The sequence below is a fragment of the Molossus molossus genome, unplaced genomic scaffold, assembly GCF_014108415.1.
Source record: "Molossus molossus isolate mMolMol1 unplaced genomic scaffold, mMolMol1.p scaffold_m16_p_8, whole genome shotgun sequence".
Lineage (NCBI taxonomy): Eukaryota > Metazoa > Chordata > Mammalia > Chiroptera > Molossidae > Molossus > Molossus molossus.
In genome coordinates this window covers 49,033,368-49,051,210 of record NW_023425402.1, presented here as the reverse complement: position 1 = coordinate 49,051,210, position 17,843 = coordinate 49,033,368, and the positions used below count along the sequence as shown (strand labels likewise).

General features: G+C 39.8%; 1 protein-coding gene across 4 annotated transcripts in view; it reads right to left on the bottom strand.

The window, feature by feature from the left end:
• The window catches only part of RTN4IP1 (reticulon 4 interacting protein 1), a 44,659-nt gene extending 26,857 nt beyond the window's left edge, over window positions 1-17,802 (bottom strand). For 2 of the 4 annotated variants that reach the window (XR_004957850.1, XM_036249381.1), the window contains exons 1-4: window positions 17,088-17,770; window positions 11,486-11,637; window positions 10,414-10,482; window positions 9,389-9,513 (exon numbers count right to left, since the gene is read on the bottom strand). Coding sequence is in view for 3 of the 4 variants with exons in the window: in XM_036249381.1 (XP_036105274.1) it covers window positions 9,389-9,513; window positions 10,414-10,482; window positions 11,486-11,637; window positions 17,088-17,370 (629 nt within the window). In the remaining variant the exon portion in view is untranslated. The other 2 variants (XM_036249382.1, XM_036249383.1) reach the window with 2 other exon arrangements.
• Window positions 17,803-17,843: the final 41 nt, after the last annotated feature.

Below are 17,843 nucleotides of genomic sequence, written 5' to 3'. Positions count from 1 at the left end.
ACTGTAGCCCTCCTGCAACTCTAGGCCAAGGGTGTGCCTCAGGAAGTTTATGGATGAGTGAGGATGGGAGGTGTAAGGGTGGGAACCCTCTGAAACTGTAAATGGACTGAAATAATACACAAAATTTGGTGTAATTATGCATATGGGCATTGGGGAGGAGAGGGATCCAGACCTATTATCAATTTCCCAAATAAACGTGTGATCCAAAAGAGAATCTCACTATTCAAGAATCACTGCTTTACATACTCTTACTACACTTTATTCTTGACTTAAGCCAGGGCTCCAGTGAATTGCCTTCCTTGGACTGCATAGTTTCAGGTCCCCAGACAACTGTTTGTAGTGAACTGCACTTTGGTGTTATGCTGGCAATATAGGCTGAGGGACATTACAGTGACAGTTCAACATTTTTTTTTCAAAATTTTTATTGATTTTAGAAAGAGAGGGAAAGAGAGACAGAAATATTGATGAGCGAGAACATTGACTGGCCACCTCCTGCATGCCCCCCTGGGGACTGGGCCCACAAACTGGTCAAGTGCCCTGACTGGGAATTGAATTGGCGATCTCTTGGTGCATGGGTCGATGTTCAACCACTGAGCCACACCAGCCGGGCTCAGTTTGACATTTGATACATTAGCTAGGGAGACACTGTTGAGAAAATTCTTCATGAGAATTCTCTTTATGAGTGCCTACAAAAAAACATTTTTCTGAAGATTAAGTGGTGTGAGTAGCTATGCTTCTAATTGTCACGACAAACTGCGTAACTGCCAGCCGTGAGTCCTTCTCTGCCTTGGCTGCTAGAGAGCACAGATAATTTTGCCAAATGTCTCCAGCAACTTGGAACAGGTATTCTGTCTACAATCTGAACCCTAGTTTCATTTTTTTGGTCTTTATTGAATTTTTTAGAGATAGAGGAAGGGAGAGGTGGAGAGAGAAACACCGATGAGAGAGAGAACACAGTGTGGTCGTCTCCTGCATGCCCCCCACCTGGGGATTTGGCCCACAACCTGGGCATGTGCCCTAACCGAGAATCAAACCAGCAACCTCTTGGTGCACGGGTCAACGCTCAATCACTGAGCCACAATGGCCGGGCTAGTTTCATTTTAGTTTTTTCTCTCTCACCCAAATCACAGAAGGCCAGTTATCACTCTTTAGATCTTATAAGTTACTAGTGAGGTTTCTGAGCCAGTTATTCCCTTTGAAAGTAATACCATTAAATGTAATTTTAAAAGTCTCCTTGTAAATCTATTCCTTCTATAAGAGTTACATTTAATTTCACAAATTAATAAATTATAAATAGAAGAAACTTTCAAGATCAACTCCTTTAAAACCCTGCATTCACACATTTAATCACTTTAGTATTCCTAAATGAAGGGGAAATGCATTAAAACTGCCTCACTGATACACACAAAGATTACTGCATCCATATTTACCCTCTTATTGTGGCCCATTCTTATAGAAAGGTAACTAGTCAAACTCCCATTTAAGTTGTTCACAATGTAATCTTTATCTCAACTCTGACCCCTCTTCCTATTTCCTGAACAGAACTCTCAGCCACCCTGGCCCCTCACTTCTTACCCCAAGTCCTGTGCACACTGGCCCACTCCTCAGGCCCTGAAATGCCTTCACTATCTGCTAAGGCTTCCTTTCCTCTGAAGGCTCAATCCCAGTTTTCCTGCACAATATCCTTGAGATAGCCCCAGACCTGAGGTCCATGCCACTGCATTTGGCACATTGTTAATTTTCATTCATTCACTTGTTTCCCAAGCTCCTCAGCAAGGCTTTGAGGACAGAGACCTCACATGCCCAGCACTGGGATGCAGCAGATATTTTTGGGGTATGGGGAAGGGGGTAACTAAACAAAAAAATAACAAAAGAGAAAAAACTCATGGACATAGACAACAGTGTGTGGTGATTGCAGGGTGGGGAGGGGTTGGAGGGAGGTGAAGGAGGGTATAGAGAGGATAAATGGTGATGGACAGAGATTTGACTTGGGGTGGTGAACACTTTATACAGTGTACAGAAAAAATTTAATCTAAATCAGCATTATAGCCTACAAATTAAGGCAACAATTGCTATTACCAAAATGAAGAAATCACCTGACTATTTGAAAGACTGCATTAAAGTTTTTTCCAGTAAGAAAAGACCTTTAAATAATTTTGAATTCTCTCTCGGTGAATGCTGGATTTAAGAGGATGCCAAATAAAATGGCTGGTTAAGGATCCAACTTCCAGACACATCTCTGACCTCATTATTGTCAGTTCATTGCTTCCCTATAACTCTTGATCCAAAGCAGCCTCATTCCTCCAAAAAGCAAAAATGTGTTTCTCACAGTGCTTGGCAGAAGAGGGAGTGCTGCAATAGCAGCGTCAGTTCCTGATGCTGCCACTTGATAGCGCCCTAGTGCAGAACAGGCCAGGAGCAAGCCCACTGAAGTACTACATACCATTAGTCAGCTTGTAAAGAAGCCCTGGGGACACCTCATTCTCTGGTCCTGCAAACTCCACGTTTTGTGCAGGTTCAACCAGGGCCGGTATTTTGCTTCAAACAAAGAAAGTCCCACAAAGGGACAGCAGGCAAAATAAATTTTCAAGCCAGCACTAAGTCAGTTGGTTCTCTAAGGTTTCAAGTCCTGCGGCTGAACTAACTATTCTTGTTGTACTGTTCAAAGCACTTTCACTATAAAGGGAAAACACTGCTGTGCTTACCCCCAGCTGCCCTGCACTTATGTGCTGTGCAGCGGGAATACTTTCTACCCGTTGCTATAATGGTTACAATATAAACTCAAACCTCATTAAGTAGAAGCCTGTTCTAGTAAAGGTGCACTCTATTGCTTATTGGTTTATGTAGAACAAGTGCCCAGGAAATACTCCATTTGCAAAAAACAGTAATTCAAAATTGCCTAGATTTTTTTTTATCACATTTCTCTCTTACTTCCTAAGTACACATGTACAGCTTCTTTTGAAGTCAGTGGGAATAACACTGTGGCAGATATATAAAATATGGATGAAAGTATGAGTAATTATGACACTTTATATATTCTTAAATCCTAAAAATCTAATTTTATGTCATTTCTGCCCAATCTCTGAATTCTCCCTAAAATACATTAAGGTACTAAAGCAATGTTGGCTTTTTATTCAGTCACTTTTTATTTCGCATTTGGCACCTAAGTCCTCTGCAATCATATTTTTCAATATTACAATCTTATAAGGCGAAGGTATCACCACCCTAACTGCCTTACAAATAAAAAATGTGTGAAATATACTACAAAACAGCAAGAGATCCAGAAGTATGGAATCATCTTTCAAATTTCTATATTCTGGCTTAGCCCCAGAAATCTGTGGGTGCCAGGGCTGGACATCTAAAAACCTGGGTTCTAGTCCCAGCTCTCCCACTAACTGAGTAGCTAGGCCTTAGGTCCATCACCAGCGAAACGATGATCATGAAGGCATACTCTAGAAGTTGAAGAAAGAAAGAATGCATTTTCAATCTAATTTAATCTTGTGTTTAGTTTCTCCACCTTTCTAACACAGAAGTAAACGACCTGCATAATTCTCCTCAGACCACATACCTGTGGGGGGGAAAGAGCCACATCATAAGAGCAAAGTACTCTTTACTAAGTCCTAATGGCTCCGAAACAAAGATGATTTAAATATGGCTAAATCTTCCATCAGTAGAAAACAACTGGTCTTTAAAAAAATAAGGATGCTGCTGAAAATGTATAATCTCATTTTTCAGTTTCACATTATTATTTTTGAATCTGGGGGGAGATGAGTGAAAGGTAGCAAAGTATATCATCATCTGCGAAGTTTACTCCCTGAAGTGAGTGAGAAACTTCATCTGAGTAAGTAGAATACAGCTACAAAACCAACCAACCAAACGTGACCAAGACAGCCTGGACTTGTGTCCTTCTTTCATGCCTCAGTAATTCATGTAGACATTCCCCAGGTTCATGTGTGAATTAGTTGTCTGGAACTTTAAACACATTTTCCCATGAAAACAAAGCTATTTATACATCTTGGCAAAGTGCCCAGAGTAGCAGTTTAAAAAGTTTTAGTTAACCCATAATGGACCAAGACCCTCATTCATGCACAGTGTAACCATGATTCTGTGGGAGATGCATTCAGAATTTCAACCTGGGGTACTGGGAACACACCTTCCCAGATGGGACAGGCAGTGCGAACTGGTTGCTTCAGGCTGGCACAGGACAGAGGGATCATTTAGGATAGTACCAATAAGATGGATGAGAGACAGAAGTGGTGTGGGCAGAGAAGGGTTTATTTACCATGCAGATGATAGGGTTCAGGACATGCGACCTCAAACTACACCTTGGCATACTGAATGTTTTAAGTTGAAGGATTTTTTTCCCCAGTTATTTTCCATGTATATGTGAGGTATACATGCTAATACACTATTTGTTTTCCTCTTGTTAATCTTTTATTACAGGGCTCTCAGCAGAAAACTCAGAAGGGTAGAGTGAAAATTATTTTTCCTCCTCTACTAACCACAATCAGTTAAAAGTTCTGTCTCTTCACTCCTACACTCCATTATACTGCCCCCCTCTTCACAGGTGACGCTTGATTTGGCTGGCTGAAGGAAAGTTGATTTAAAAACACATCTGCTTTGGGTTTCGTGGGAAATACTGATGTGTTCATTGTAATTTCTGAGTAGAGTTAGTATAGGCTGCCCTGGTATAAGGATGCTGAGAGCATTCAAAACAGGCCTGCCCAAGACATGCCACTTTGGCATGTGGATTATTTTGCACTGAGGCAACTGAGACCCTGCAGGCTTAAGAACACTCAGTTATCTCCCCCTTAAAGAAAGTTAGGGATCTCGTCCATAATAAGCATTATTTTTATGGCCTCTATGGAAGGCAGGGTAAACTTCCAATCACTGAATGTCTGAATGACCTTCCCCCCTCTGAAGCCCCTAGCTCAGAATGCCATGTACACCTCATTTTAACTTTCCGTCTCTGAACCTCTTGTGTATGTGAGGTTCCCATACATATGTATAGAATTAAATTTGCTTATTTTCTCTTGTTAATCTGTCTCATGTCGATTTGATTATTAGATTAGCAGAAGAACCCAGAAGGGTAGAGGAAGTCTCTTCCTCCCTGACAATGGCCTCCAGGAATATTCCTCCTTCTCAATAATATGTCCACACAAGTACATTGCTGGGGCTCCTCTCAGGGCCCAAAGTTTAAGCTTTACTGGCTCCCAAGGGAAGGGAAAATATATTTTCCTCTGGTCTTTGAAGTTCTTGGCTGGGGCCCCTGTAACAAATGGCAACACAATGAGGCACTATGAAACTTTACAATAAGATTGACAGTCATTGTACCTACCACTGGATTATGAGAATAATGAAGAGGACACATAGTTAAACAAGGTTTGAGATGCTCAGAACCAGAAGCTCGTCTGTGGAAAATTCTTCCAAATAAAAGACATATAAAAACTTAATATACACCACTGATAAAAGTAGTTCATATATCAGGACCCACAAAATTATGCTGCCACAGTGGCCCAGCCCACATCACAAATCTAAGCCTAAGTCAGCCTGCATTTATGGGAAGTGCCTGACTGTCAAGGAAACCTAACACCAATCACAATCCTCCAACGCCGCTTTCACTAGCTTACCTCACCCTAGAAAACAGGGCTCCTTAGCCTTATAAGGAAATCACTGACCCCCTCCCCAGTCATGCCCTGTTTCCATGTTGCCTTTCTGACACCTGCTCTGGTCCCAGTCCCTCAAGAAGAGTGCCCCGGCTTGGGAGTCACTGCATCCCCCCACTCCATGCACTGTTTTCTGTTGAATAAGGACATCGAACTGGTTGCTAACTGTATTACTTTTACTTGATACCACTACAGGGAAGACATCAATAACAAATAGTTAATGAGGGTAGTTGGTTAAAATGCAAAGGTATGTTAGGCTTATTCACGGCAGGAGAAAACTTCAAATGCCTTGCCATCTACAGCTCACATATTAAAAAACCTTTGAAGACATTTTTCCAAATTTGACAACAATCCTAAATTTTACATGACATGAACAATAAGGATTTGTACAGTGAATGGGAAGGAGTAGGGTTTGGGAACAATGTTCAGATTCTAGCTTAAGGTAAATCACAGTTAACTGACATTAGGAATCTACAGGAAGTTGGGGGGCGGGGGTCAGTCAGTCTTGTTTTGCACAAGCTGGGTTTCAGACACAAAGGGGACATCAGTAGAGAAGCTGGGGCTAGAAGCATAAATCTACAAGTTACCAAAATACACAGAAGCTGGGAGTAGACGAGATAACCCTGGGAGACAGGACTGATGGAGTAGGATGCTGGGGAAAGACTAACCGGAAGAAAGGTTGGCACGCTTTAAAAATTACAAGAACTGGTCAAAAAGGCAAGAGTAAAACTAAAGGAGCCTGGTGTCCCCGAAACTGTGGGGAAAGTTAGAATTAAAGAAGTGGTCAACCGCGCCAGATACTTCAGAGTTCAAATTATAAGAACTGAAAAGCGTCACCGGGTTGGCAGTTTAGTCAGCTATGGCCCCTGTAAGAACAGCTGCAGTCGAACAGTGAGGCTGGAAGCTAATTATAGTGCTTTGAAAAGTAAATGACTTCTAAACTCCACAGACAGTTACCCTGCCACCTACAAAACTAATCTGTAAAACACAAATTGCCAGGAAAGTTTTCTTTGAATTCCTTTAACTGAGTCCTCCTGGAGCTCCCAGGAGAACAGGTCCAGGAGCAGAGGCCAAATCCGTCGGCATCCTGGAGAGAGTAAAATGCAGGGGTTGCTTCTCCTCCCCATTACTCCTTTAACCATACAACCTAGTCAAATGCAAATGAAAACCCAAAGTCCACAGAGGTGGTGGGAGTGGAGAGGGAGAAACAGGTGGGTAGTGGGTGAAGAACAAGCAGGTGAAGGCATCTGAAGAAGGAAGCTGTTATAATTACTGATATAAGCACATTGGGGGAAGAGGGGTAAATCCAGTGTTTCTATTCATTTTAAGAGCCCTAAGTCACTTATTTGTTTCTTCTAAATAAATCATGAAGAAACCATGGATGGGCAGGTAAGAAGGAAATCATTTCATCTGGCATTTTCTAGTGATACCAAAGTGTAGGGGAAAAAATAATTTTATATGACATCAATATTAAATTATCCCTTTGGTTCACTGATGCTCAGTTGTTGCAAAAATTAATTTAAAAAAGAAAAGGTATACGCCATCAAACCCCTAGAAAGCTTTGTCTGAATTTCCCAAAGCTGTTTGTCATTAAAAGCGTCCTATAAAATCTTCCAAGGTGCTGATGGGTGTTTTTATCATTGCTGGGTTCTGTTTTGTTTTAATTAACTGGTTAGAAAAACAGATTTTACACACAATACAATACACAGATGATGCATTATAGAATATAATACCTTGAAACCTATATAATTTTATTAACCAATGTCACTCCAATAAATTCAATAAAAATAATAATAAAAACAGACTTTAAGTCCTTAATAACAAACACTGACCTGCTTTGTGCAGACTAAAGAGTGCCTTAATGCCAAAAGCTAACAGAAAAAGAATAATTACTACTTAGAGAAGCCAAAAAATTCTCCACCAATCACATTAGCCAAATTGAAAAGTCACTTTGGACACTGGAACCTCTGCATGTATGTATAATAAAATCCCACTAGAGCAGTAATTTCTTCATGTAAAAGTATTTTTCACGGTATTTTAAGGTACTCACCTCTCTCATGTGATTCTCACTAACAAGTAGTTGGAGGGGTAGGCCCTCACTACCAGCCATGTGTAATAATTTCAGTAAACCAGAGTTTGTTGGGGCAGCAGGGGCCACTCGAAAGCAAGGCCTCCTACAGCCACATGCACACTGGAAAGCGCAGACGTCTACGATGTGAGCTGGTGAGGCTCTTTGCAATGGGTTCACTCCAGTTTGGTTAACGTGTGGCTATATCAATGAACAGACCCAACTCAATGGAATATATAATCGCCTTATAAAACCTTCCACTGCTCAAAGCTCTCCTAACCTACAGTCCTACACTCCGTACCTTGGAGGAAACTGTGAAGAGACTGTAAGTAGCATGCATGTGGCCACCTGATTAGTTAGTAGCAGAGAGGAGAACAGAACCCAGGGCTCAGCTTCCCCAGTTCCAAGCCATTAGTGCTTAAATAAAATATAACACAGTACCTAAGAATTACCCAAAAGGCCAACAATAAAATGGGGGTACACGTCTATGTGTATGAGAAGAGACAGCTGGATCTGTTTCTAAATGGTTTCCTTGGGGCACTAAGAAAAGGTATGCCTGGGAGGCCTGAACTGGCTAAAGGCATGACAGATCTCTAGCTCATACAGTCACGCAGGCATAGACAGTCCAGTGCTTCTGAGGGAAAACAAAACAATAAAGCATCAATGTCAATGCAGAGCCTACAATAATAATAAAGGCTCAGAATTTTGAATAACATGTTTGCAAGGTTATTAACTAAGAAAAATCTATGTGGTCAAACTAATTTAATTTAAACAAAGTGTTGAAACAAAATGGCAACTTTAAGAAAAATAAGCCTCAAAGCTTAAAAAATAAACAGGGCTGACCTTTAGAATAAATATTTACTTTGAATTCTCGGATAAAGGGTAGCACCTCATTAGAGGAATAGCCTTCAAACTGCTTTCAGAAGTACAGCTATTAAGCTTTCATTAAACCCAATGCTCTATAACTCAACATATTAAATGTAAAGTGCACTGTTTCAAACTACAGGAGTATGAAATGACACAGACTTTAGTTATCTGCACGATCCTCAGCAATCAAAAAACAAAGTTATTGTAATTTATTAAAATTTGACCTATAGCTCTCTCCTTCATCACAATCATTAAATGTTCTTAGTACCTAGTATTCTCACCAAAAAAATAATAACAATTGCCCTGGTGTGGTGGCTCAGCTGTTGAAGTGTCAGCCCGCAGACCAAAGACTCTGGGGTTCAATTCTGATCAAGGACATATACTTCAGTTGCAGTTCAGTCCCCAGCCCTGGTCGGGGTCATTTGGGAGGCAACCAGTCGATGTGTCTCTCTCACATCTCTCTCTCTCCCTCCCTCCCTCCCTCCCTCCCTCCCTCCCTCTTTCTCCTTCCCACTATATCTGAAAATAAATGGGAAAAAATATCTTTGGGCGAGGACTAAAAAAAATAATAGTAATAAATAAAATTTGCATTTGATTGGACTAATAATCAATAGAATGAGGTTAAGAACATCCAAAATGACACAAAGAGAGTTCTTTGGAAATTGTTTTAAATGTCAGCACAACTCTGCTCATGTAAATGGTCCTAGTTTTAATGGTCCTGATCATCTACGGCAAAGACCTTGCAGAAGGAAAGGGAGGAGGTTTAGACGCCACCGTTGATGCTTACCGTTTTCCTGTGCAGTTTTTGTCATTCAGGCCGCCAACCTTGTTTATGGCAGACCAGGCTGTGAGAGCCACATATGGCAAAGAGGCAGCTTGAGTGTGAGTGAGTGATTTGGGCTTGTGAGACACCTAGATTGGAAGACAACAGTCAAAAAAAAGCAAAGACTTACAAACCTAAGAACACAATTAAGTACATTTATCTTCAGAGGAATCCAACATTTTCATAGATAACTCTATAACATTCTGCCAGGTTCAGTATTTATGACATACCCTACTTCAAGGTTATCTCTAAGGAATATTCTCCAAATGACTCAACCTGCCCTCTAGGGTCAGAGATTCAGTAGTGTTTTACAGGCTACATGATCAGACGTACCTGCTTAACTCATGAAAAGACCACACTCAATAATCTCATTAGTCCTGACTATACCCAGAAATAAATCCAAATAAACCTGGAACCCCCATAAACACATTCTAATTTGTTTTTTAGATCAGCTGTTTCCTTTACTCCCATTTACTGGAAGGTAATCTCTCCAGACTTTCTCTAACCTCAGTAATACTCCTTCTTCCCTTCCCACCCTCCCCTCTGTAGCCAATTTCCTCAATGTTAACCCCTTTCTCTTGATTCAGATGGTCAGATCTCCTGACTGTATTTGATTAGACTCCTATTTTTAAAGTTATTTGAAACAGCTTGATACTTCCATGCTTCTGTTTATAATTAATTGGTACGCTCCATTTGGCATATTTGGTTTCCACTATTTACACTAGGTAAAACCAAGAAACACAGCAGGGTTTCTAGATCTCACTCCAAATCCCTGCTCCACTAGACAAAGTTACCACCTTGGCAGACAGTGTTATTAAATGACAGCAAACAATTTCTAATCTTTCAAAAATTCCTATTCTCTATCATAGCTCTTTCAAACCTACCCATTAAACACGAACCTGATCTCACACACACACAATTATTTCAGACATTTCTGTAAATCTGTTTATACTTTCTAATGGCGTTTCAGCACAGAACTGGTGAGTTACCTCGTTCCCACTGACTACAACGAACTCTGAGAGAGTGCCTTGTTTCCAGGGAGGAACTGCAGCCCACACCTGAAATACACACACCACTTCATTAGAAACAGATCTTTTTAAACCAAAGTGAAGCATGAGGGTATTCCCCAATACATACTCACCCTGTAAAAAAAGCACAAGTCAGCAATACACCAAACAAAAGAGTTATTGTCACGTGGTGTAAATGTATTACTTACTATGATTCTGCATTGATCAAGTCAAGCCACACTGCAAACAGATGCCAGTAAATCCTGCTGTATGCACTGACTACATACTTAGAATACCATAAAAGCACAGTCTCTGGGGCCTGAGTACTGGTCTACCACTTACTAGCTGCGTAGCTGTGTAACTTTGCTTCCCCATCTGTAAACTGGGCCTAACTACACTTGCTTCAGAGATTAAAAGAGCAATTTTATGAAAAGCAACCAGACCAGTGTTAGCTATTATTATGAACTCATTTTAATTGCTTGGTGTCAAAATTCAAAGTGACAAGTGACAGGTGATTATACCAAACTTCAGCTATTTTAAAACCATCTAAACCAGTGGTTCCCAACCTTCCTAGTGTCACAACCGTTTAATACAGTTCCTCATGTTGTGGTGACCCCCAACCATAAAATTATTTTCACTGCTACTTCATGACTGTAATTTTGCTACTGTTATGAATCACAATTGGAAATATGTTTTTTCTGATGGTCTTAGGCAACCCCTATGAAAGGGTCGTTCAACCCCCAAAGGGGTCATGACCCACAGGGTAAGAACCGCTGATCTAGACCATAAGGTAGAAATTGCCACTTAAAGGCTCTTCCAAGAAAAAGAAAAAGTCCCAATCATACGTATTTTAAAGTCTTGCAATTCTTAAGCACTAGATGTGAACGCTTCAGTACAGTCAAGCTATTCTAACAGAACCAAGAAAATGAGGGTTTCAGCCAGAGCTCAGTATATTTGTTGGAAAGAAGAGGAAAGGGCAATATGGAATATAGTTCCAAAAGAAGCAGAATGAAACCTGCAGTTAGAAAAGGAATAGCAGCATTTCATAACTCACCTCATCTCCGGGCTTGAAGTACCTCACATCAAGTCCACATTCCATCACCACACCAGAGACATCCCGACCCAGAGTCAGAGGAAATTCTTCTCCTTTGATTTTAATATGCAAAGGATCACGTTTCATATTTAAAGCTGTAGCTCCATAACCACCTATAAAATACAGTTTTATCTATTTCTTCCAAAAGAATGGAATAATTTAAAAACTACTACAGGGTTACGGGCCAGATACAATTCTAGATCCGCAAGATATAGATTATAAAGTAATCGACCTTATAATTTTTTTTTTTCCCATCACACAGGAAAGCATAAAATAATGAGTGCTGACTGGGGGTTGGGGGGACGGAGAAGAGGGTAAACGGGGGTAAAATTATGATGGAAGATTTGACTTTGGGTGGTGAACACACAATACAATATATAGATGATGTATTATAGACCTGTTTACGAGAACCCTACATAATTTTTTCTTAATCCTTACCCAAGTATATTTTTGGTTTTTTTATTATTGATTTTTAGAGAAAGAGAAACATTGACCGGTTACCTCCTATATGTGCTCCGACCAGGGACTGAACCCACAACCTTTTGGTATATTAGACGACACTCCAACCAACTGACCCACCCAACCAGGGCTGAAACCTATGTAATTTTATTAACCAATGTCACACCAATAAATTCAATAAGAAAAACAAAACAATGAGTACTATTCCTTTCAAAGAAAATTACTTGGAAACTTACAAACACTTGTTAACTAAAGCTACCGTTGCTCAAAATATTTAAAAACCGATTTGAAACTATCTTCAGAACTTTCAGTATTTTCTTTTATAGTTTTACTTTGGTCTTTGAAGATAGTTTCTTTAATTTATTCATTCATAAATTTTTTTTTTTTTTTTTTTTTTTTTATCCTCACCCGAGGACATTTTTCCATTTTTTGTTCAGGTAGAGTGGGAGGGAGAGAGAGGAACAGAGAGAGAGAGAGAAACATCGATGTGAAAGGAACACATCGAGTGGCTGCCACCCACACAACCGACCAGGGCCGGGGACAAACTGCAACCGAGGTACGTGCCCTTAGCGGGAACCGAACCCGGGTCTCTCAGGACCGCAGGCCGACGCTCTAACCGCTGAACCAAACCGGCCAGGGCCATTCATAAATGTTTTAAACAACAAAGTTGGTTGGTACCCAGTCTGAAGAAGATAAATGTTAAAGCTGTTTGAAGTTAATAAACTAATAAATAAGACATAGAGTTGTATTTGACACTGACATTGGTCTATAAGTAATGGTCCCACCTCCCAAAAAGTGTTTCTAGAACATCCTTGGATTAAGTGCATAGATTGATTCTCTGGTGAAAAAGAACCACTTGACTGTACCTGTCCTAATGTGTTAAATCAAGTTACTTGCTTCATTATACATATCCTTTTACTTTTAAGAATATTTACATAAAAATCAACTAAGTAGAGCTTAAAGCATTTTTCTGATCATATTTTGGGTAATAAATTGGCTACTCTATCTACAATAATCCTCAGTAGTTTATTACACAGCTTCAACATATAAAATGTCTTTTTCAAGACACAAAAGTATCTGTAATTGCCTCTCTGCTTGACAGCTTTCTAAGAACATTTCTGCCATGTGAGGTTCTCCAAGATAAGCATCTTGCTTACCTTTCTAGTGTCACGTACAATTTATGCTCCAGAATCACTAAACCAGTCTACGTCTCCTTCCCCCCGAACCTACTCTCAAGGGCAGGACATTAGGTGACCCTGATGGGAGCAGTTGCTGTGCATGGAGTGACAGAGAACGGGGAGTGAGAAACAGGATACGGTGAGACTATTCAACACTTCCAAACAGTCCTGCTATAAGGGGAGCGGAGAAGTGAAGGGATGCAACTGAGATGGAGAGATTTTTGAGTGTTTTTTTCCCTCTTTAAGAGGGGAGAAATAGCCAGTCTGTACGCTAATGGGATGCTCCAGTGGAAAGGAAAAGACTGAGCACGAAGGAGAGAATTGCTGAAACAATGTTCCCGAGTAGCTGAGAGGGGACAGAATCTAGAACCCAAGTGGAGGGGCGGCCTTAGACAGGAACAATGACAATTTATATGGCAGAAGGGAATGTAGAAGATATAGGGAGAGACGCTGACAAGCGGGTAACCTGCAGAAGTTGTTTTTCTAATAAAAAAGACACATAAGAGAAAGTGTTTGAAAGGTGGGATAGTCCCAGAAAATCTAAGGTAATTGCCATCATACCACTATTACACATTTGTCATCTAGCTAGTTTCAAAGACTTTGATCCCATTCAAAGAAACCAAACTGTTGGTATGATGTGTTAGCTGTATTTTTTTTTTTTCTTTTTAAAATTATCCTGTGTTCACTGCAGCATTCCTAGTAATAGCCAAGATAGTGAAGCAACCTAGCTGTCCATCAATAGGTGAATACATAAAGAAGATGTGAGATATATATGCACAATGAAATATTATTCAGCAATAAAAAAGAATGAAATCATGCCATTTGCAACAACATGGATGGACCTAGAGGGTTTTATGCTAAGTGAAATAAGTCAGACAGAGAAAGACAAATCCTATGTGATTTCACTTATATGAGGAATCTAAAAAAAAACTATGAATAAACAAAACAGAAACAGACCCAGAGATAGAGAGAACAAGTTGATGGTTCCAAAGCGGTGAAGGAATGGGAATTAAAACTTTTTAAAAATAAAATAATCTCTTTGGCCACTTATGACTTATAATTTTATGTCCAATAATAGTGGCCATCTCCAGAAAAAGTCATTTCATTACAAAATAAAGTAGCCATGTCTTTGTTTTCTTGTCAAGAGAAGTAAGTGCTTCCTACAGTTTACAATCTTCTATTCATTGCTCATTCTAGTATGTATTGTACACTAAGTGCACATCTCAATTCAACTATCCATATTTCAATTGCTCAATACCTGCACATGGCTAGTGGCTACCATACTGGACAGCTAGTAACTATTAGATATATTCATGATCTAAAAATAGCAGCATTAAAAATTGGAGTCAAAAGATGTAAAGACAGTGAACGTAGAAAAGTCCTAATCCAGCTGTTCTCCATGTTTCTAAGTCCCCCAATTTTTTTTTTTTCTCATTTATCTTCAGATAGAGCGGGAGGGAGAGAGGGGGGAAGAGAGAGAGAGAGAGAAACATCGACGTGAGAGAGACACATCGACTGGTCACCACCCACATGACCCCAACCGGGGCAGGGGCAAACCGCAACCAAGGTACATGACCTTAGCGGGAACCGAACCCAGGACTCTAGTCCGTGGGCCAACGCTCTAACCGCTGAGCCAAACTAGCCAGGGCAGTCCCCAATCTTTTTTTTTTTTTTTTTGTAAGCAATTTTATTTATTTATTTATTTTTAATCCTACCCAAGTACATTTTTTCCATTTTTTGTTCAGATAGAGTGGGAGGGAGAGAGAGAGAGAGAAACATCGACGTGAAAGGGACACATTGAGTGGTTGCCATCTGCACGACCCAACCAGGGCCGGGGACAAACTGCAACCCAGGTATGTGCCCTTAGCGGGAACCAAACCCGGGTCTCTCTGGACTGCAGGATGATGCTCTAACCACTGAGCCAAACCGGCCAGGGCTCCAAATCTTTTTAAGGAGTCTAATAGGTCCTTTCCTTTCCAACTACCTATATGAGTCTGGGTTTTCTTCACTTACTTCAAATAACACTTCAAAAGACTGAATACAGAAATATATATGAAGATCCAGCTATCTTATTAAACCAGAAAGCAAAGAAATATGTACAAATGTAAAATAATGCAACTCTTAGCACTAATGTTTTTGCTTATTTCGGAAAATACAGTTATTTTCCACTGTAAGCTCTCTGAAGGTTGATTCTATGCTCCATCAACTACTACTACCTGTTTTCCATGCTTCACATATGTACTTGTCTCTGAGTCCTTATTTCTGTCATTTTATATTTTAACCTGATTTAATTTTGTAATGTTAACAGAAAAGGAATTTACTATATTTTTTAATGAATTAATAAGCATTCTAAAATTTATATTCTAATTTCTAACAAAGTAGATATATTCATAGCTGTAACTCACATAAACAAAAACCAAATAATGATCAGGCATGTAAAGAGATCTAAAGACGAAGAAATTTAAGAGTTATATTCTAACCTATCACACGGCTCCTAGAAACAAAGAGGAAAAAATTAAAGAAGTCAAAGTCTCAACTTCTTTCATATTTCTCTATAAATCCCACAAAATGATTCATTCTATCATTAATCTTAATTTTGTAATCATATATGTACATGAACAAAGGAATTTAATTCAAAAGTACGTATAAGTTGTTCATATGGAAAATATAATCATTAGTAATACACTGAATAAACTCTATTTCACATACTCACAACTGTAAGCCTTCCTTTGCCCCACCCTGTACAATTTTATCGAGGCAATCTGATGAGTAGAATTGTAGGTCTACACACAGGCCTTCAAATCAGACGCATGATTAAATTAAACTCATATGGAAGCTTACTTAGAACAATGAGGTTAACTAACCAATTAAAAACATCCTAGATGTCGCCCTGGCCGGTTTGGCTCAGCGGTTAGAGCGTCGGCCTGCGGTCCAGAGAGACCCGGGTTCGGTTCCCGCTAAGGGCACGTACCTCAGTTGCAGTTTGTCCCCGGCCCTGGATGGGTTGTGCAGGTGGCGGCCACTCGATGTGTCCCTTTCACGTCGATGTTTCTCTCTCTTCCTCTCTCTCCCTCCCACTCTGTCTGAACAGAAAATGGAAAAATGTCCTCGGGTGAGGATAAAACAAAACAAAAAAAATAAAAACATCCTAGATGTTTTGTTTTGTTTTTTTTTTTACTTTTTCAGAAGACATAAATGAGTTCCCATAAGCAATATTTTTGTCATTATTTTCTAAAGGTAAAGTAATTCACAAATAGTAATTTTTTTCAGCACTAAAATAATTGCACAGTATATATTTGAGGAATCATAGTGCTCTCCAATCTCTGTCAATATATCCCAGAAGAAATTACGATACAGTAACATTATTCCCACTTAGGATAACAGAAAAGTGTATTTTAACTGCTGAGGCAGAATGCAACAGCAGAAAGGAGGAAAGTACGGTGTCCATATCCTGGCATCCTCTCTGCTTTGTCCACTTGACCAATAAAGAAAGCTGTGAACAGTGAATGATCAAAGGATTATCATAAAAATGCAAATTCTGAGCTGATGTGAAAACATAACTATACCTCTAAAACCTGTGATGGACCTCAGAAAATTCCCAGGAGAGTTTAACAGAAAGTTAGCTGTGGACACAGTTCTCAAGTCCCAGTTTGGAAGCATGGAAGCAATTCAAACTTCCATTTTGTAAAAGATTAAAATATACCGTGGGCATTGCCATTTCAAAAATTTTGGAAATATCTGCTGAAATACTATCAAAAACCTAAAAATTTCTTTGTGTTAACCAAAGAAGCATAGTCAAATAACAATTGATCTTTTACAACTACTGATTCCTGATGAAATTCTCTAAAAAAAAAAAAATCTCTATATATAGACAGATACAGAGAGAGAGAGAGAGAGAGAGAGAGAGAACTGTCTTTTGAACTTACTTCTCATATTAACATCTATAGGATTTACACTTGCAGCGTGAACTTTGATAATGACTTCATTTGGATACTGTATGATAGGCATCATCATGTCCTGAGTAAATCGAAGCACTTCATTGTTCCCATATTTATCTATTACCCAAGCAGGCATGACAGTGCTCATTGGAGAGGTAGTACTAATCTTTCTAACTGAAAGCTTTTGTATAACCTGGCTTCTCCAGAAGCAAAACGTAGTACATGCCTTTCTTCTAAGTACACAAGTCTTCAGAAATTCCATCGTAAACATGTGGTTGAGTTGCCTGCCCTAATTAAAATGCACTTGGATTGGATTAAATTGTCTCCCCTGATTTCCGTCAGATTTTGCCAGGGAAACTGGCCGATTTCAAAACTGAGAATTCAACAATGAAGTCAGCCTAATGGAGCAAATGAAGGAAGAAGAATATGGAATTAGATGGCTCTTCACATCTGAAATGCTCCAATTAATGTTCCAGACAGTCTTTTGTCCATTCTCCTCCCAGCTCACACCCCCTCCTCTTAAAAATAAAACCAAAATCAAAATCAAAACCCCTAGAACTCTGCCCGGTCCCAAGAGCACTTGGTGGGGCCAAATGAGTCCGCACGCGATCCGGGAGCCACGGAGAATCAGACGCTTCCAGATTCCCACCACGACCCTAGCCCGGAGTCTCCTTGCTACCTGCTCTCTGACGCCGCGGGACTTGCCTTGTGGAGCCAACCAATCGCGTGCAAGGATCATTTCCT